Source organism: Sprattus sprattus (genome assembly GCF_963457725.1).
Source record: "Sprattus sprattus genome assembly, chromosome: 9".
Taxonomy (NCBI): domain Eukaryota; kingdom Metazoa; phylum Chordata; class Actinopteri; order Clupeiformes; family Clupeidae; genus Sprattus; species Sprattus sprattus.
Window position 1 is genome coordinate 1,748,220 of NC_137928.1, and position 21,934 is coordinate 1,770,153.

The following is a 21,934-nucleotide window of genomic DNA, read 5'->3' on the forward strand; positions in this document are numbered from 1 at the left end:
ACTTAACTCTTTTACCAGGACTGTATTACCTCAGAAAATAAGACTCAAACACAAACCAGAATAAAGTTAATACAGACTTTTTACTCTTGGCCATAGAGGAGTGTCCCAGGATTGCTCCAAGCTAGACACTAAAGCCTCTCCTACAAGTCTGGTGTTTTATTAGAGAAGATTCACATAGGTTTAAACATAAAAACACTCCCTCCTTTCTTTGTTCACTTTGAAGTTTAGAAACAGTCTTGCTCCATACCATATTTCAAATTAACCTAAACAGTCTGCTGACATGTAAGATACCCAGCCCCTCATAAACCAAGTTACTTAAACATTCTTTGACACAAGTTATCCGGGCCCCTTTCTCATACCAACCCGTACAAGACAAGCAGACTTTTTGTCGCCACTGGAACACAGACAAAGAAATACAGAAATGCCTATAACTAAATGAGAATACTAATAGTTAACTATAAATGATAAATTCCTATATAGAATTGAATAATTCCTTCACATTTCCCTCCTGTTTATCATTTAACTATAAACCAGTATATAATCATCAACCTTGTACATCTCGTGGGTACGTTTTCTGCACAGGCATCATTACACTAAAGAATCAGTTTCCTGATTAGACAGCAGGGCATCCAATTCCTGTGACAGCATTACATTCTGCACAGAATTACGTACTAGGCTAGAAATGAAAACTTTGATACAAGTAGAAATACAAATCATAAAAACACAAAAAAGCACAAAGATCGCTACAATGGGTAACAGACCTTTCAAAACAATTTGCCACCATGCACCAGAAGTAAACCAAGCAAAAGGATTCCACCACGGAACATCCGTAACCTTATCATGTGTTAGAGCATCACGTACAGCCCTCATTTGCTGTAAGGCTTCAGAAACAGAGACGCTTTGCACTTCATCCGGTATCCAGGTACAACAGGTGTCATTCAGCAACACACAAACCCCTCCACTCGATGCAGTAAGCAGGTCTAAAACTAATCTATTTTGTAATAGCATTAATCTAATTTTCGAAACTTCACTATTAAGACCTTCCAGGTTGACTAAGGTTGCATTAACAAACAATCCTAACCTATAGTTAAGAGTCTCCATCCTTAACATAAGTTTACCTACTCCTGCCCATGGAAACAGAGACAAAGAAACCTTGAGTCCTTTAGTCCATATTTTTTGGTCATCAGGCACGTCCGTCCCCCAGATGCTGTCGTGATCCTTAACAGCAAATCTCTTCTTTCGAGATATCTCTGGCTGTGAGGTAGCACTTACAATAAAGGTGTGGTCCGTGACCTGGGCGGGGGCGCAAACGCCTCCCCAGTGTGGAGGAAGATGACTGTACAAAATATCACCACACACCCACAATACATCACTCAATGTAGGTGTACCTTTGTCTGAGGGGCAGTGCTTCTCATTCCAACCCCAACATAAGGACTTGTCTCCCCATGGACAAGGTACACTCATGACATCCGATTTATAGACATTCAATTTCAGGACACTGCCTGAGAGACTGGTACGTGAATATTTTGTGGTGGTAATAATAGGAATGACGGTTCGGTTACACTGTCTCTGTCTTAGAGAACCTACGGTAGTGTTTCCATTATTAGCAAAACATATTGGAAATATGGAGTTAACTGTCACATAAGGTGACAGCAAGGGTGTAGCATTTTGTATTTCTTCTAGGGGGTGTGTATCGCTGCATGCTACCCGCACCTGGCTACCAGTTGGATAGTAGGATGGAATATCGTAGCCCCAGCTGTCTGGGGCACACTTCTCTCCAACACAGACTGTGGCTTGATATGAAAGTGGCCTAGCTTCAAGTCTAGGGTGAGAGGAGGAGGTTGGCATTAAAGAACATACATAACAGTTTGTCTTGTTACGTCTGTTTGCTTGCAAAGATGCATATCTATACCATGAATTAGTAGAATACAGATGAGTAACATTCCCCAGGGCCTCATGTTCCCCATATGAAATCCATCTCTTTTGGATTCTCTCAATTACATTTGTGGAGGACCATAAACCCAACATTACCCCTGAAGTAATCACTAATAGCAACAGCTTAAACATTGTTATAAGGGAGTGATATAATGTATATAGAAAAACAATAACACAATAAATAATAAAATAATAAACACAGTAAAACAAAAAATGGATACACCCCTACTAAGGAGAGTAGAATCTCGAATCCTGAATTCGGTGACTTTCAGACGGTCAAGAGCTAGATATCTCAACCCCCTCGAGGGAATCACTAAACCCTACTCAAAGCTAGTGGTGTATCCTAATAATGATCTCAGTTTGCAGTGTGAAAGGTGGATCCAGGTGGAGCGTTCAGCAATCTTTACAGCAGTAGGAGTGGACAGTAGCACTTGATATGGTCCCTCCCATCGATCATCAGACCAAGACTTTCGTTTGATGACTTTGATGAACACCCAGTCTCCCACCTTCACCTGTCCTTGTACCTGTGGGGACACAGAAAAAACTGGAACAGTATTGGGCTCCTTGCATTCTCTAGTCAGTAAAGTTTTTTTCATATAATCTGCTAGTGTAGAAATGTCATCTGGGTTGGCCCTTACAGTTGGAGTGAGATCTGGTATTCTGTATGGTCTACCGTACAGTATTTCAAAAGGTGATAAGAGTTGACCCTGAGCAGGGGTGATGTGCATGCTTAAAGATACTAAATCTAAACAATCAGGCCATTGTCTACCTGTTTCTGCCATAGCTTTTCTAAGTTTAGATTTTACCGTACCATTCGTTCTTTCCACAAGTCCAGCACTCTGTGGGTGATATGCACAATGTCTTTTCAAATCAATTTTTAATTGTTGTCCCACTCTGTCCAGCACATCATTTACAAAATGTGAACCATTATCTGACCTTATGATTTGTGGTACACCAAAAGTTGGTATTATTCTTTTACATAATGCTTTTGCTACTGTGAGTGCATCTGGTGTTGAACTAGGGAATACCTCTACCCATTTAGAAAACACATCAATTATAACCAAACAGTACTCCAGCCCTCTGGCTTTGCTAAGCTGGATATAATCCATGTGTATTACCTGAAAAGGATAGTCAGGCTTAGGGAAAACGCCCCTCTTAGGCCTGAGGTTCCCTTGTGAATTATGACGAATACATATCACACATTGCAAACAAAATTTTTTTGAATAGGTTATGAATCCATACGTGCTATAATACTTATGTACTAGACTAACCATCCCTCCACTTGATACATGAGTATCACCATGACTCAAAATCGCTGCCCATTTATATAAAGATCGTGGCAAGATGGGTTTTTTATCTGGACTGACATATACCTCATCTTTCAATGTTGCCCCGTGTTTTATCCAAACTTCCTGTTCACTTTTGGGTGCTTGTTGTTGCATGTTAATCAAAAAGTCATCCTCTGTGTCTTGTGTCAGATACAGACCAGCTGCCTGCTTGGCTGCTTTATCTGCCAAAGCATTTCCTTTTGAAATGTCATCAGTTCTATTTGTGTGTGCTTCGCATTTGCATATAGCTAATTTACTAGGCAATTGTATTGCTTCGAGTAACTCTTGTAACAACTTCTTGTGTTTAACTTCTTTTCCTGTAGAAGTTAAATAACCTCTCCTTTTCCAATGTGCACAGAAAATGTGTGAAGCAGCAAAAGCATACTGGCTATCTGTATATACAGTAATTTCCTGACCTGTGTATAAATGACATGCCCTTGTTAATGCAATTATTTCTGCTGCTTGTGCAGATAAGTTAGAAGGTAATTTCTTTGCTTCCACTATGTCAGTGAGACTAGTGACTGCATAAGCTACTAAGTTCCTCCCTCTCTCATCCTTGCCTGCAGAGCCGTCAACGTAAATCACACGTCCCCCCAGTAGGGGTGTGTCTTGCAGGTCCATTCTCGGTTTCAAAATCTTTTGCGTTTCTTCCTGACATATGTGTGGAGTGCCGTCTATAGGTATCGGCAATAATGTGGATGGATTCAGTGTATTACACCTCTCCAATGTTATGTGTGGTTGTGAGAGAAGAAGAGTCATGCATGATAAGTGACGAGCAGGAGAAAGGAAAGTCATGTTAGTTTGTAGTAAAAGCATTGACACTGCATGGGGTACTTTTACGACGAGTTTATGAAACAGCACAATTTCTGCTGAAACGTTTACGGCTATTGCAGCTGCGAGCACTGCCTGCACACATACTGGAGTAGCACGAGCTACTGGATCTAGCTGCGTCGAATAAAAAGCAATCGGCCTCATTTTGCTTCCCCATACTTGAAGCAAAACAGATGTCATGAATCCATGTCTGGAATCAACCATGAGAACGAAAGGTTTCGCATAATTAGGAAGAGCCAGTACGGTCGAGCTGGCTATTTTTTCTTTTGTTAATTGAAACGCTTCTGAACCCTCTTCAGTCCACGTAACCTTATCGTGGGGCGCCATTGGTTCAGAGAAAATCATATTATGCAAAGGCCTTACTAATATCGCATAATTGGGTACCCATTGTCGACAATAATTACACAAACCTAAAAATGACATCATTTGTTTTTTAGTCATAGGTTTAGGAGCTTCCAATATAGCTTTCTTTCTTTCCGTATTTACAGTTCTTCCATTTCCAGACAGCGTATGACCAAGATACCTTACTTCCGTTGCCCAAAGTTGCAATTTATTTTTACTGACTTTGTTTCCTGTTTTTGCCAAATAATGTAACAGAGATAAAGTATCTATTTTGCACTGTTCTTGTGTTTTAGAAGAAAGCAAAATGTCGTCCACATAGGATAAGACTTGACTACCTTGTGGTGGATTAAAATCAGCTAAACAGTTCCGTATGGCATCCGCAAATATAGTGGGAGATTCGCAATAGCCTTGACTCAATCTATTAAAAGTGTAACGTCTTCCCTTGAAAGTAAACGCAAACCAAAACTGACTTGCTTCATCTACTGGTATTGACCAAAATGCATTACTTAAATCAATTACAGTAAAATATTTTGCTTCAGGGTCCAATTGGTTTAAAAGGGTATGCGGGTCCGGAACATTAGCAGCTCTTGCAATAACAGCTTTGTTAATAACTCTCAAGTCTTGCACAAGGCGCCAACCAGTAGAGGGCGCTGCCTTTTTTACTGGGAATATAGGTGTATTGCATGGCGAATCAACACACGGTCGAATGATGTTGGCTTTTAACAAATCTTGTATAAGTGGCTCTATGCCTGCCTGGGCGTCTGGTTTCAGAGGATATTGTTTGACTCGAGGATAGTATTCCGTTTTTCCTTTAATTTTTACGGGCTCAACACCGATCATTTTACCCACATCTGTGGCATGTTTGCTCCACAATTTATCACTAATTTCACTTAACGCCGCCTCTTCTTCCGAAGTTAACAATACGTCTCATTTAGTTTCATTCGGATCACTCATTCTTGTCTCTGGTGTCGTAATCACAACGTAATTCAACTTTTTCCTCCACCAACCAGTACTTGGACTATATTGAGAATAACCCATGTCTTTCCAGTCTCGCGCTCTGTTAATTTCCCACATATACTTTTTGTTATCTTGCCATTCCTCGTCGGAAGCTTTAGACAATAATATGTTTGGGGTCAATGAGCGCACCAGTTTCTCAGCCTGTGGTGATAGAGTTACGGTGCACATGCACGTATTTTCCCTCCAGCAGAGAGCCGTGATTAAAATTTTCTGTGGACCCAGATTATGTACTGATTCGTCATACTGTGGGTCTGGGCCAGGTCTCCCGTCATTTGAGTAACGTAAAGTGACCTGTATGTCATTTTTGGGTGTAAACTTTGACTCAGGAGACACGACCTTTTTTGCTTCATGTAACAAAGCACTCGCTGTATTACACGGAGATTTTTCTGGAACGTTTAGCCCCCAAAAGTAGAAAGGAGCACCCCTCCCCTCCACTACAAAGATATCCGAATTCTTGCACCGGCGAACAGACATTCCGCCTTCCTGAGTTGGATAAATGGCTAAACCTAATTTTGTCATAACGTCACGTCCGAGTAAATTAAATGGACACGAGGGTGAAATAATCACGGGCGCTTTAACCGATTCTCCTGTTATGGGATTCCTTATCCAAATAGGTTTAGTTAGAGCTTGCCTCTGCGTGTGTCCATTTGCGGACCGTACCAACACAAACTCTCCTGATTGGTGAAAATGTTTTCCGTCCATTATCGCAGTTCTACACGCCCCTGAATCACAGAGAAAGTTGACTGGCCTCCCATCCACTAACAGAGTAATTTCGGGTTTTCCACTAGTAGACAAGCATATTTCTTCCAAATCTAAAAATTCATCACATGTAATTTCATCTCCTTCATCTGCTTGTTTATTACTGTTGGTTTCTGTGGCTAGTCATAAATCTTCCTTATTGGGACAATCTCTCGCCCAATGTCCCCTTTCTCCACAAGAATAACACTTATCCTTGTCTTCTCTCTCTTCTTCTTCTTCCTCTTCTTCTCTGTCTCTATTTCGAGGTGTGTATCCATCTTTTCTCCTATCCTGACTTCTTCCTCTGCTTCCACCTCTTTGTCCTCTCTGTCTCTGTCCTCCTCTTCCTCTTCCTCTATTCTTACCTCGACCTCTTCCCCGCTGACTGGTGTCTAACACATTTGAAATGGCAGTAACGAAGATCTCTGCTGACCTCATGTCATCTTTGACTTTTTTCCTAGCCAAAGTTACTTTTTCAGCATGTCTAGACTGAGTCATAAAAGCTGGAAGGGTAGATGTAGGGAGTTCAACGAAATTTCTGTTAAGCCATTCTCTGACCTCAGCTCTGAAACCCCCCAATAATGCTTGTTTCAAATGCGCATTAAATATCTCAATCTCGGCTGGGGTGGTATCTGCTAACCCACTGTAATTTCGAAATGCGTGCTCAAATCTTTCTCTGAACTCATAGACAGTTTCGCCGTCTTTCTGTTTTGTTTCTCCTAATTTAGTGTAATTAGGCTGAGCCGCAAACGTCGCACGAATTCTTGCTTGTAACGCAGTAACCTGAGCTGCCAGCCCTGGGCTGCCAGCCGCGTGCGGAGCTGCACCATCAGGAGCGACTTGAAATCCGTTTTTCACTCGGGCCCAATCGACCTTCATCTTGGACCGATAAATCCATTCTACCTCTCTTGCATTTAAATTATACATATCCCGTAACGTCTCCATGCCTTGGAGAAAATCCGTCAATCTTTCTTTGTGTTCCGGGACACTTTTTACCGCATTATCAACTTCTTTTTGGTTCCAAGGACGGTAAACCAGCATTGTTCTAGGATTATCTTGTCCTACTGCGTTGGCAGGAATGAAAGCAGGATTGGGTAGTTCAATCAACGGAAATTGATGTGCCACTAGCCCTTGCGATATTTCTGATTGAACATATACTTCTCCCGCATCCATATGATAATCACGATATTTAATCGGAGTATGGCGTGTGCGTTTTGGATGTTCATAGGGTGGAGGTGTGCTTTGAGACGGAGGAGTTTCTGGCAACGGTGGATACATTGCAGTACTTAATGAGTTTGCGCGAGCTGGAGTTACTGGAAGTTCTGGCACTGAAAAGGGTGGCGGGGCTGGTGGTATTTGAGCGACTAGGCCTACTTGTTGCTGCGGCTGCGCCTGTAGTACAGCTGGCTGTACCAATTGCTGCGGTTGTTGCTGAAGCTGTGCAAATCTTGATTTACTGATAACTATCGCATCGTCCTCTTTCGATAGAGCAGATAAAACGAGTTGCTCTTTTCGTCGTTTGATTCCATCAAGTCTTTCTCTCGCCTCTGTTAACCAGACGCCAGCACATGCGAGTTCATCTCTGTGATGCGTTTTCAACGTTTTCTTTTCCCTGTGATGTTTATTTATGTCCTTACATAATTTTTCACAGTCCTCTACAACAAGTTTTCCACTGAAACTATGTTTTTTAATCCAACGATCTACATACTTCGTGTGACTATCAGTATGTTTCTTCTCTATGTACTTCCTGTCACCAGTACAAACTTGCGGTTTTGACGCATTTTTACCCATAATTAAAATTATAGATATGGTGAGTTTTTTGGATTGGATCACAATATCTCATGGATCAGCAAAATCTCTAGGAACAGGTGCTTCTGGGCCGGCATAGACACCGGTCTGCTGTCCCTCTTGGCGTTAACGCAGAGATTTCACTGTTTTAATTGTGCTCAATCACTTACTCCATTCACACACTCATTCATTCCCCTTAATCCCCGATTAAAGGCAGAAATTTCTGTAAGAGATCCCGGATCTCTTAATAGCTATTGTCTGTGTATTAAGTAACCCAGTTACTCACTTAATATTCTGTTGTGCGTCTCATCTGGGTCTCGTTCTCGTCAAGGTCAGTCTCGCGGGGGCAGAAGACATCCACCGGCCTCGGGAAGAATTCAACTCGCCGGGTCTTTCAGCTGTCCAAGCTATTGGGCAGCGCGATGCATCGACTTGCGGCTTCCGTAGTTCTGCCTCCGATAGAACTGGACCTGTATAGAGATCTCGGATCGATGGACCAAAATGTCCGGGAATTTAACCCTTTTACTAGGACTTAACTCTTTTACCAGGACTGTATTACCTCAGAAAATAAGACTCAAACACAAACCAGAATAAAGTTAATACAGACTTTTTACTCTTGGCCATAGAGGAGTGTCCCAGGATTGCTCCAAGCTAGACACTAAAGCCTCTCCTACAAGTCTGGTGTTTTATTAGAGAAGATTCACATAGGTTTAAACATAAAAACACTCCCTCCTTTCTTTGTTCACTTTGAAGTTTAGAAACAGTCTTGCTCCATACCATATTTCAAATTAACCTAAACAGTCTGCTGACATGTAAGATACCCAGCCCCTCATAAACCAAGTTACTTAAACATTCTTTGACACAAGTTATCCGGGCCCCTTTCTCATACCAACCCGTACAAGACAAGCAGACTTTTTGTCGCCACTGGAACACAGACAAAGAAATACAGAAATGCCTATAACTAAATGAGAATACTAATAGTTAACTATAAATGATAAATTCCTATATAGAATTGAATAATTCCTTCACACCCTGCCACTCCGCGGCAAACATGCAAAAAGTTATTTTCAACCCCACTTCAAGACAAGTGTACGCAAAACCGAAACAACCAAGAACCATATACTATCGTACACTTACATAAAACAACCAATATACTCACAGACAGCTCGGAGTCCACCCCCTATAGTCAAATTCAATTCCTTCACTCTCGGCTCTCCTTGCTGGCAGGCCCTGGCCTCCTTCCAATTCGTGTTTGAGGTCTTTAGAAAAACAGAGTCTCGTATTCCTCCGTACGGTTCAGGTCCTGATGATTAGCCCAGCAAGGAGAGTCGAAGAGGTTGTTGGAATCCCGGACGAGCCCCCAATTATGATAGGTGAAAAATCACCCTAGTTAGTTCAGGACTCCGGAGCTGCATGAAAGTACATTTATTAGACAGACAAACAACAACAATTGCAATTGGGCTCCCCTCCCAGCCGAGGCTGACAGTGAAGCCATGATAAACTCTTCGCACCAAGTTTATATAGTCAGAAGTTTAGCTTTGAGCAGGGATGATCACGTGGTGGATTTCTCACGTCCGAGGCTCCCTGTCTTGCAAGGAAGGCAGTTTTGCACAAGGTCGGAAGAAGCACAGTTCCTTTCTTATCTCCTCTGGTCTAAACATGCTCTTGTTCATATGCAGACTTAGTGGCACCTAATATTCTAGTTACACACACAGAGAGAAGAACCATGCTCCTGCTGTCATAAGCACATGATTCATACAAGGAATACATTAATACAAGGCACTTGATTATTATATTCTTAAGTCATTAACAGTGTTTGGAAATAATCTCTATCACATACGTTTTAACAGGAGCAGTTTCCATAATTGCATGATGTTCAAACGAGGCATACCTGTTTGAGGACAGCAGTATTGTGAATTTCCAGTTTTCCGAGATCAACAGCCCCGTCCCACCACCACGACCAGATGGTCGAGAAGTATGGGAGAATAATAATCTTGCTAAGTGGGTAAACTGTTTAGATTGTGAAGGTGCAGAGAATTATCCATATATTCATGTAGAGTGGCGCCTCCTTTCCTAACCTGCTCCTCCTCTCCCTTCCTCTAGCTCTCCTGATTGAAAAGGAGGGGGATATCTGACTGAATCCCAAACAGATAACTATGATAGAAGGGTGTTCTAATAGGCGCCAATCACCACAGGTTGTGCGGTAAGAACAGACAGGATGTCAATGAAGTCCCAAATTGTATTATCACACACACACACACACACACACACACACACACACACACACACACACACACACACACACACACACACACACACACACAAACACACAAACACACAAACACACTACAGTGTTTGGTTACCTTGTTTTGCCTGAATACCCTACTTTGACCCTGTTTGCCGGATCTACTAGTTCTGACCCTGTTTGCCTGGTTGACCTGAAAAGACGAGTACACTGAACTTTCTCTACACTCTGTCTGTCTTGTTGTCGTGCTTTAGGGTTCAGCTCTATCCGTACCTGTAATGGTAACAGAATGTGGCACATGTCAAGCTGTAAGTGGCCGTACATGTGACGAGATTACTGCTGCTGAATAAGTGGATTATTGTTGAGAAACAACTTTGAAACTAAGAAATAACTTATGGGTTGTTATGAGCTGTTGCCATGACAATGCTATTTACATATTACCATGATAGTACCCACTTACTACCAATCTGTAAAGAGCTACCCAGTTTCCACTGGTGCCAATAAAGTTCACAAACCGAGAGAGAAGGCAAGGAGGGTCCAGAGTCCACAGAGTATCACACACAGACACACACTTCTCCTATGTCAAGTGTGTGCTGTGACTTTGTCAGTTTTATGTGCTCTGAATTCAGCTTGGATTTCAGTATATGCACACACAATTCTGTGGGACGTGTGTGTGTGTGTGTGTGAGGGCGAGCATTTGGTCCTGTGTGAGTGTTCGTGAATGGGCGCTTGCCCGCCTATCTGTGCTTATAATACTGCTGATGCCAGTGCTTCTCAGTCAGGGAGTGCTGGAGATAAGGCCCCCTCCCCCGCACCTCCTCCCCACTGCTCTTTGATCCGCTCCACAGAGACCAGAGTTCAGTCAGAGTGAGACGCCGGGTCGAGAGTTCAGTCAGAGTGAGACGCCGGGTCGAGACGCAGGTAAGACCATTTCATTTCGTGTTTGTCTGACTGTCTCTTTGTTTGTTTGTTTGTTTGTCTCTGTGTTTGGCTTGTTTACTCCAATGTTGCCGTAGAGAGGATGGAATGATGGGGAAGTGGTCGTGGTGTTGAGGCATTGTGCTTCCTGGTGAACTGCAAAGATCAAACTCAAGTCATGTGAGGGAAGCGATTCCTTTCAAGCGATGCCTTAATCGCTGTGACTGGATGAGTGATGAGTGTGAGTTGCCTTTCAATGAGAGAAAAACGGCCTCTGAATACATGGCACTAGTGGATATAGCTGCTATTAGCCCGTATTGACAGCCCATAATGAGCTCTAACAAGTACTCACAGCCCATGGGCCTCAGGTTCCCATAGTGGTGTATTCCTGCGGTACGTGTCAGAGTGCAGCACTGTCTATGTCAGGGGTCTCCAACTCAAATTACCAGGGGCAGATGAGTGTCTAGTCTGGTCAGAAGGGGGCCGGATCTGTTGGCTGGCCCATCACAGTACTGTAGATCAGTGGTATAATGATTAGTGGCGTTGAATAGCAAGTCGCTGACCAAGGTTCAATTCCTGGATAATGCAAGATACTCTTTGGATGAAGGTGTTTGTTAGCCTATAGCTGCATTTTTGGGTCATTTTCTCTCATTGATAGCCCATGACTGACATATACACAGCAGAAGTAGTTGGGATAATGTCTTCATCGACAACTACATCTATATTTTTTCTTCATAAATGCATATTTCAAAGCCCATGCTGGGTAACACTTTATAATAACTACACACAATGCATCATTTATTAAGCATTTGTTAACTATTAGGTAATGGTTTGTTCACCATTAGTTATTTATTGTTCATACATAATGTATCATTAGTAAAGCATTTCTTCACACAGTTATAAATGGTTTGTTCATAGTCAATGAGCCTTCTAAAAAACTATTAAATAATGGTTTGTTCATAATTAGTTATTTATTGTTCATAGATAACGTATCATTAGTAAAGCATTTCTTCACACAGTTATAAATGGTTTGTTCATAGTAAATAAGCCTTCTAAAAAACTATTAAATAATGGTTTGTTCACCATTAGTTATTTATTGTTCATACATAATGTATCATTAGTAAATCATTTGTACACACACTCATTAATGGCTTGTTCATAGTAACATTACGCTTAGTAATTTTACAATTATTATCTAGGTACTTAGGAATGTATAAGGCCGGTTAAAACCTGGAAGTTGATGATTAACAGACTATCTACACCTACATCTGTTCATGCCTTAAATAAAATGTTATGATTTAGAAATAGGCCTCAACTAATAGCTGGGGCGTTAATACATATGTTACAAATACTTACCAATTAGGTTATCCATGATTAATTCAAGAGTTACTGCTGGTTAGTAAAGTATATTATGTGAGCCCATCTAAAGTGAGCACTTTCTATGCTTTACAAAGCATTTAAAAATAAGTTGCAAACATCACCTGGACACAAACATGTATTATTCTATTTGGACATGCCTCCAGAAATATGCCTACGGATAGTTAGTGCTACTGCATCTTTAACAAGCAGTTAACAACACTTCAATTCATGATTAAATCATAAGTTACTACTGATGCGTTGACTACATGGTGTGAGCCCATCTAAAGTGAGGACTTGCTATGCTTTGCAAAGCATTTATAAATGGTTGCAAACAGAACCTGGACACAAACATGTATTATTCTATTTGGACATGCCTTCAGAAATATGCCTACGGATAGTTAGTGTTACTGCATCTTTAACAAGCACTTAACAACACTTCAATTCATGATTAACTCATGCGTTACTACTGATTAGTTGACTACATGGTGTGAGCCCATCTAAAGTGAGGACTTGCTATGCTTTACAAGGCATTTATTAATGAGTGGCAAAAGCTAGCAGATACCAAAGAGACACTAGTAAAAGTAGTATTATTTTAAGAAAAGGGAAAGAAATGCCAAAGTGATGAAAACGTACAAATATTTATTTAAAACTAAATATGCACACAAGTTGAAAATCATCACTTAAAATAATGAAACTGTTGAGTTCAAGTAATGCTTATATTTAGACATAAAAGCTTTACGCAGACATCAATAAAACAAAGAAATTATGAGATTCGGACTGGAAAGGCTTTTCGTATATCCTTGAACAACCGTCCAAGTGGCCGATCATCAGGGTGACCGGAGCCAAAAAGTCAATCATTTTATCCGGATCATGGCACCATAGTAACAAGTCCTGCGTTGCGTTCTGTTTGAGTCTGTTTGCTGGGCAAGAAATGGCCACGCACTGAAGTTCTGATGCCTTGTTCCAGCAAAGTGGAGCTCCTTACACTGAACACATTAACATACAATGTAAAAATGACTAAACTGTGTGAGTAAGGAACTGTATAGGTTCTGATGCAGATATGGTGGTGTCACCCTGGTGTGTCTGTAAGAACACCTCTGGAGTCGGAATGCAGTCTTTAGGGGGTTTATGTAGCTATTGTAGGCAGCACAGCAATACACAGGACTCAGGCATATTCAGTGAACTCAATGATCTTTGCATTTGTGTTTGTGGTCTATCAAAAGGAAATAAAGTACAAATTATACATTAGTATGCATAAATAACGTTAACATAAAGGCTTAATATATACATATCTCAGACACACAGCAAATAGTGGTGATAACTATGTCATTATACTGTCATCTAAAAATCGGTTTTATTAACCTACAATTACAACTTTAATGCTATTACCGTGCAACCTTACGGCAGGAATAGAAAACTCACTTATGTTACAAATAATAATACAAGAAAGCTTATACATATTACACAGGTCTAACATACTCACTAACATTAATAACAGTTCAACTAAACTTCGTTTAGAGTAGCCAGGCATACAGCTAACATCTCCACATATTAACTAACACTAACATATTAGCTGCTTACTAAACTAATGTCTTTACAGTACAGAATTATCGCATACATTTATATAACAGGAAAAAACAGACCTACGGTTCGCCAGTGACGCACAAACATGTCTAAAAGGAATATGAAACTTTAATCAGTTAAGGGCTCTGACCTTTCTAACATACGAGACAGTCTGTAACATGAAGTCCTCAAACACAATGGATATTAGCCTGTTAGCAGAGGGAAAACGTATGCTAGACCTCATGGCATATGACAAACAAGATACATGCTGCATTAAATATCACATCGTATGTAGCACATGTTGCAGTTCACAATCTATGAGTATATTCACCGCTGTGTCATCATTATACCATATCTTTGTGGGTTTATCACTTATAAATACGTTTAGTATAGCATACGTACCTCTTTTCAGATCAGCAGCAATTTTAAACTGAAGTCTTAAAGGAGATGCCAGCTTAACCACGTTTCTTAAAAGGGCAATGCAATTTCACGTACTTAATCTTGTTATTTAAACACGCTGAGCTTGTATTGCCCCTTTAAACAACGTGGTTAAACTGGCATCTCCTTTAAGACTTCAGTTTGAACTTGCTGCTGATCTGAAAAGAGGTACGTATGCTATACTAAACGTATTTATAAGTGATAAACCCACAAAGATATGGTATAATGATGACACAGCGGTGAATATACTCATAGATTGTGAACTGCAACATGTGCTACATACGATGTGATATTTAATGCAGCATGTATCTTGTTTGTCATATGCCATGAGGTCTAGCATACGTTTTCCCTCTGCTAACAGGCTAATATCCATTGTGTTTGAGGACTTCATGTTACAGACTGTCTCGTATGTTAGAAAGGTCAGCGCCCTTAACTGATTGAAGTTTCACATTCCTTTCAGACATGTTTGTGCGTCACTGGCGAACCGTAGGTCTTTTTTTTTTTTTCCTGTTATATAAATGTATGAGATAATTCTGTATTGTAAAGACGTAAGTTTAGTAAGAAGCTAATGTTAGTGTTAGTTAATATGTGGAGATGTTAGCTGTATGCCTGGCTACTCTAAACGAAGTTTAGTTGAACTGTTATTAATGTTAGTGAGTATGTTAGACCTGTGTAATACGTATAAGCTTTCTTGTATTATTATTTGTAACATAAGTGAGTTTTCTATTCCTGCCGTAAGATTGCACGTTAATGGCATTATAGTTGTAATTGTAGGTTAATAAAACCGATTTAAATGACCAGTAGATGGCAGTATAATGACATAGTTATCACCACTATTTGCTGTGTGTCATATTAAGCCTTTATGTTAACGTTATTTATGCACACTAATGTATAATTTGTACTTTATTTCCTTTTGATAGACCACAAACACAAATGCAAAGATCATTGAGTTCACTGAATATGCCTGAGTCCTGTGTATTGCTGTGCTGCCTACAATAGCTGCATAAACCCCCTAAAGACTGCATTCCGACTCCAGAGGTGTTCTTACAGACACAGCAGGGTGACACCACCATATCTGCATCAGAACCTATACAGTTCCTTACTCACACAGTTTAGTCATTTTTACATTGTATGTTAATGTGTTCAGTGTAAGGAGCTCCACTTTGCTGGAACAAGGCATCAGAACTTCAGTGCGTGGCCATTTCTTGCCCAGCAAACAGACTCACACAGAACGCAACGCAGGACTTGTTACAATGGTGCCATGATCCGGATAAAATTATTGACTTTTTGGCTCCGGTCACTCTGATGATCGGCCACTTGGACGGTTGTTCAAGGATATACGAAAAGCCTTTCCAGTCCGAGTCTCATAATTTCTTTCCAAAAGTTTTATTGATGTCTGCGTAAAGCTTTTATGTCTAAATATAAGCATTACTTGAACTCAACAGTTTCATTATTTTAAGTGATGATTTTCAACTTGTGTGCATATTTAGTTTTAAATAAATATTTGTACGTTTTCATCACTTTGGCATTTCTTTCCCTTTTCTTAAAATAAAACTACTTTTACTAGTGTCTCTTTGGTATCTGCTAGCTTTTGCCACTCATTAATAAATGCCTTGTAAAGCATAGCAAGTCCTCACTTTAGATGGGCTCACACCATGTAGTCAACTAATCAGTAGTAACGCATGAGTTAATCATGAATTGAAGTGTTGTTAAGTGCTTGTTAAAGATGCAGTAACACTAACTATCCGTAGGCATATTTCTGAAGGCATGTCCAAATAGAATAATACATGTTTGTGTCCAGGTTCTGTTTGCAACCATTTATAAATGCTTTGCAAAGCATAGCAAGTCCTCACTTTAGATGGGCTCACACCATGTAGTCAACGAATCAGTAGTAACTTATGATTTAATCATGAATTGAAGTGTTGTTAACTGCTTGTTAAAGATGCAGTAGCACTAACTATCCGTAGGCATATTTCTGGAGGCATGTCCAAATAGAATAATACATGTTTGTGTCCAGGTGATGTTTGCAACTTATTTTTAAATGCTTTGTAAAGCATAGAAAGTGCTCACTTTAGATGGGCTCACAAAATATACTTTACTAACCAGCAGTAACTCCTGAATTAATCATGGATAACCTAATTGGTAAGTATTTGTAACATATGTATTAACGCCCCAGCTATTAGTTGAGGCCTATTTCTAAATCATAACATTTTATTTAAGGCATGAACAAATGTAGGTCTAGATAGTCTGTTAATCATCAACTTCCAGGATTTAACCGGCCTTATACATTCCTAAGTACCTAGATAATAATGGTTAAATTACTTAGCGTAATTTTGGACAGCATTACTTGCTATGAACAAGCCATTAATGATTGTGTGTACAAATGCTTTACTAATGATACATTATGTATGAACAATAAATAACTAATGGAGAACAAACCCTTATCTAATAGTTTTTTAAAAGGCTTATTTACTATGAACAAACCATTTATAACTGTGTGAAGAAATGCTTCACTAATGATACGTAATGTATGAACAATAAATAACTAATTATGAACAAACCATTATTTGATAGTTTTTTAGAAGGCTCATTGACTATGAACAAACCATTTATAAATGTGTGAAGAAATGCTTTACTAATGATACGTTATGTATGAACAATAAATAACTAATGGTGAACAAACCATTTCCTAATAGTTAATAAATGCTTAATAAATGATGAATTGTGTGTAGTTATTATAAAGTGTTACCAAATGCTGTACTGGACCACTTTAGTATAGCTGGTAACAAGGCTGCAAACAAACTAAACAAAGCAGAAAACAGAATAAAGTTTCAGCAAGACAAACGTGTGTGTGTAAGTGTGAGTGCGTGTGTGTGTAAGTGTGAGAGCACTTGGTCATATGTGTGTGTTTGAGTGCGTGTGTGTGTGTGTGTGTGTGTGTGTGTGTTTGTGTGTGTAAGTGTGAGAGCACTTGGTCATGTGTGTGTGTGTGTGTATGTGTGTGTGTGTGTGTGTAAGAATCAGTTTACTAGGTGTGTGTTTGTGTGATCACTTGTCCTGAGCGTGTGCGTGTCATGTGCTATGTGTGTGCACGCCTATCTGTGCTTATAATACCGCTGATGCCAGTGCTTCTCAGGTAGGAAGGGCTGGAGATAAGGCCCCTCCCCCACACCTCCTCCCCACTACTCTTTGATCCGCTCAAGTTTTCTTCTCCACCCTTAAGTGGCCTTATAGGGCAGCAACACACCACCACTAACCCCTGAACCCTGTATGACGCTTGACCCTAACCCTTATAGGGCAGCAACACACCACCACTAACCCCTGAACCCTGTAGGACACTAACCCTAACCCTTATAGGGTAGCAACACACCACCACTAACCCCTGAACCCTGTAGGACACTAACCCTAACCCTTAAGGCTGAATTTTAGTTCTCCGTACAGCACGATTTTAGGCACATAGGAACGCCTTCAGGTAGCTGGAACGCCTTCTCAGGTAGCTGAAACGCCCTCTCCGTGCTCTCCAGAGCCCTCAGACAGCTCTCTGTGTCCCCGCAAACATTTCTGTCGGTCCGTTCATGGCGACGGATACTACTTGGCCGTGATTGGCCCACTACGACATCATTTCCATACGACATCAATTCCGGAAACTCACATTTCTGGACCTCGCTTTTCCTGTTTCATTACCTTTATATCCATATATATATATGAACAACAGCCACTGTCAAAGGCGCAGATCCTTTCCTTAACAACTATTCCCTATATATCACAATACATGAGCCGGCCCAAGTCTAACCGAGTAGTGCCAGAGCCCAGCACGAGCGACAGCAACGACCTGGGCCAAACGACCTGGGCCCCACGGAGTCAATGTCTCATAGGGCAGCAACACACCACCACTAACCCCTGAATCCTGTAGGACACTTACCCTAACCTTTATATGGCAGCAACAGACAACCACTTACCCCTGAACCCTATATGACACTAACCCTAACCCTTATAGGGCAGCAACACACCGCCACTAACCCCTGAACCCTGTAGGACACTGGACCCGTCTGTTGTTCAGGTGTATGTACCCTGACAGAGAAGAACCCACTAGCTCAGAGACAAGCTACCCGTCACACCCACACATTGCACAGTATCCTGTGATAGCAGCTTGTTCTACTTTTCTCACAAATGTCAGACAAACAATCTTCTAAACCTAACCGAATACTCATACTGCCTTACCATAGAGCAAAAAGCAGTTCATCACAATCCATAGAATGTCTATTGTCAGTCAGGCGATCACTGTGATCTGTTGCCATGACATCGCCTTGTGGTGGGGTGGAGCTTATTTCGCCCATTTCCACCCCCACTCAAAAAAATTAATAATCAATTTTTCGAGTGGGAGACTCATAAGATCATGGCTCTAGTCTTGATTCTAGATCATTTAATGTGTCTCAGTAGTAAAGCTATCAGCAACATTGGTTGGGGTGTGTGTTCATTTTATATATGAACAGTGAAAGAAACGTGTGTTTAGTAGACATGAGCAGTGAGCAATGTTCTCCTGATGGAAGTTCTCCTCTTCTTCTCTAGGATGGGGGGATATTTCTCTAACAGGAGGCCACCCTCCCCTACACCCACCCGTGTGTCCATGAAGAGTGATGATTCCATGGATCAACCAGTCCACTTTACAGGAGAAGAATCTACAACTAGACAGTAAGATTATGACTCTGGGATGTATGCTGTATGTGATTAGCAGACAGGATCAGCGAGAGAAATGTTCTCCTGATGGAGGTGTGTGTTTTTGTTCAATTATGCAAATCCTGTCTAAACACCTTTGATTATGGAAGTGTGTGTTTCTGTGTGTCCATGATTCCATGTGTTGAATTATCAACTTTCTAGGGGGGAGACTCTTTGACCGGACAGTCAGATCATGACTCTAGTCTTTATTCCCCATCATTTAATGTGTTTCAGTAGAGAAGCTATCAGCAATGTTAGTTGGTGTGTGTGTTCATTATACTGTATAACTCTATGTGGGAAGAAATAGGAGTGACTGTCCTTCAAAAACTGATAACTGAAAACTTTGTCAGTGACAGGAGCTGTGAGAGGAACATTTTCATGATGGACGTGTGTGTGTGTGTGTGTGTGTGTGTGTGTGTGTGTGTGTGTGTGTGTGTGTGTGTGTGTGTGTGTGTGTCTGTGTGTGATTAGCAGCAGAAGCAGTTAAAGGAATGTTCTTTGATGGAGGTGCATGTGTGTGTGTAATGGCTATTTGTCTCAATCAGATATTTGGCATGGTTGTGTCTAAGTCAGTAGCTGCAAGCAGAATGATAACTGAATCTCTAAAACTGCTAACCCATCTTAGTTTTAGACTACTTTTAGCTCAGCTGATAAATGCTGATAGGTTTGACAATTATGCCCCAACCAATTTTCCCAGACTTTGCTTAATATCTCAAGTGGCATGTTTGTTGGTGTGTGTGTGTGTGTGCTTTTGTGTTGTTGTGTGTGTGTGTGTGTGTGTGTGTGTGTTTCTGTGAAACAGCCAAATCCTGCAGAAGAGATCACCCTCTCCTGTACCGAGCTGTGTGTCAATGAAGAGTGACCAGTCCATGGATCATCCACTTCCCGTAGCAGAAGGAGGTGTTCCTGCTGGTCAGAGGTGAGTAGTAATGAGGACTTTCCACAGGAAATACAATCATCCATACAGTCATTTGAAGTACACCATTTGTACCAAATGTGTTTGACTTGTTTTTTTGCTGTGGATATTTATATGAGATGAGAATGTAAAGATATTTCTTAAATATCTTGTATAGTATCTAGATATTAAAGGAGACGGACAAAATCCATTCACTGATATGATTGATTGATGAGTATGTTAGTCTTCACATTGTCACAAGCCTAAGCGCCCCTAATGGTGAAATCCTAGAACTGATCTTGTGAACCATTTCCGTATATTTTGAAGGCTTTTTAAAATGTAGTATTGATCATTGCAGTATCACCACGTGCCTGCGCATGTGTGTTCACCAACATTGATCGTGCTGCATTTTATGATTTGTATTGTAATGTTTTTTCCCTGGACTCCAGGAAGAATAGTCTCCCCTACGGTGTAGACTAATGGGATCCTTAATAAACATAAACATATAGACTAGAAAATATGAAGCAAGTAAATTCATCAGCAATCACATGAGAGAAGAGCATTAGGGGGACACAGTGCTGAGAGTAGTTTATATAAAACTCTTCAGACAGAGTGGCAGTTATATAGACTACATTAGGGGGAAACTCTTCAGACAGAGTGGCAGTTATATAGACTACATTAGGGGGAAACTCTTCAGACAGAGTGTCAGTTATATAGACTACATTAGGGGGAAACTCTTCAGACAGAGTGGCAGTTATATAGACTACATTAGGGGGAAACTCTTCAGACAGAGTGGCAGTTATATAGACTACATTAGGGGGAAACTCTTCAGACAGAGTGTCAGTTATATAGACTACATTAGGGGGAAAACTCTTCAGACAGAGTGGCAGTTATATAGACTACATTAGGGGGAAACTCTTCAGACAGAGTGGCAGTTATATAGACTACATTAGGGGGAAAACTCTTCAGACAGAGTGGCAGTTATATAGACTACATTAGGGGGAAACTCTTCAGACAGAGTGTCAGTTATATAGACTACATTAGGGGGAAACTCTTCAGACAGAGTGGCAGTTATATAGACTACATTAGGGGGAAAACTCTTCAGACAGAGTGGCAGTTATATAGACTACATTAGGGGGAAACTCTTCAGACAGAGTGTCAGTTATATAGACTACATTAGGGGGAAACTCTTCAGACAGAGTGGCAGTTATATAGACTACATTAGGGGGAAACTCTTCAGACAGAGTGGCAGTTATATAGACTACATTAGGGGGAAACTCTTCAGACAGAGTGGCAGTTATATAGACTACATTAGGGGGAAACTCTTCAGACAGAGTGGCAGTTATATAGACTACATACCGTCTTGACTGACAATACTGTGCAGACACTAAAGTTAAACTGATATTACAGTAAACAAGTTATTTAATATTTGTCCTTGTTTTCACACACAGACTCCAACCTAGTTCAGTAAATGTGGAAATGCAGCAGATCCACAAATCCCATCTTCATAATAAGTTTCAGCGTCTGAATGAGGGAATCACAAAGCAGGGAAACCCAACACCCCTCAGTAAGATCTACACAGAGCTCTACATCACAGAGGGGGGGAGAGGAGAGGTCAATGATGAACATGAGATCAGACAGATAGAGAGAGCATCCCGGAGAGAAGCAGTAACAGACACACCAATCAACCTCAGAGACATCTTTAAACCCTTATCTGGACAAGACAAACCCATCAGAACAGTGCTGACAAAGGGAGTGGCTGGCATTGGAAAAACTGTCTCTGTGCAGAAGTTCATTCTGGACTGGGCTGAAGGGAAAGCC

The 21,934-nt window shown here is 40.8% G+C and overlaps 2 protein-coding genes across 2 annotated transcripts in view; both read left to right on the forward strand.

The window, feature by feature from the left end:
* The window catches only part of LOC308369952 (NACHT, LRR and PYD domains-containing protein 1 homolog), a gene marked incomplete at both ends in the record, with an annotated part of 122,720 nt that overhangs the window by 44,614 nt on the left and 56,172 nt on the right, over nt 1–21,934 (forward strand). Inside the window, one exon of the mRNA XM_080844513.1 lies at nt 20,039–20,137. Within this exon, the coding sequence (XP_080700639.1) occupies nt 20,039–20,137 (99 nt within the window). The remainder of the gene's footprint in view (nt 1–20,038; nt 20,138–21,934) is intronic.
* The window catches only part of LOC308369919 (protein NLRC3-like), a gene marked incomplete at both ends in the record, with an annotated part of 1,791 nt that continues 1,449 nt past the window's right edge, over nt 21,593–21,934 (forward strand). Inside the window, one exon of the mRNA XM_080844481.1 lies at nt 21,593–21,934. This exon is cut by the window's right edge and continues 878 nt beyond it. Coding sequence (XP_080700607.1) covers nt 21,593–21,934 — 342 coding nt within the window.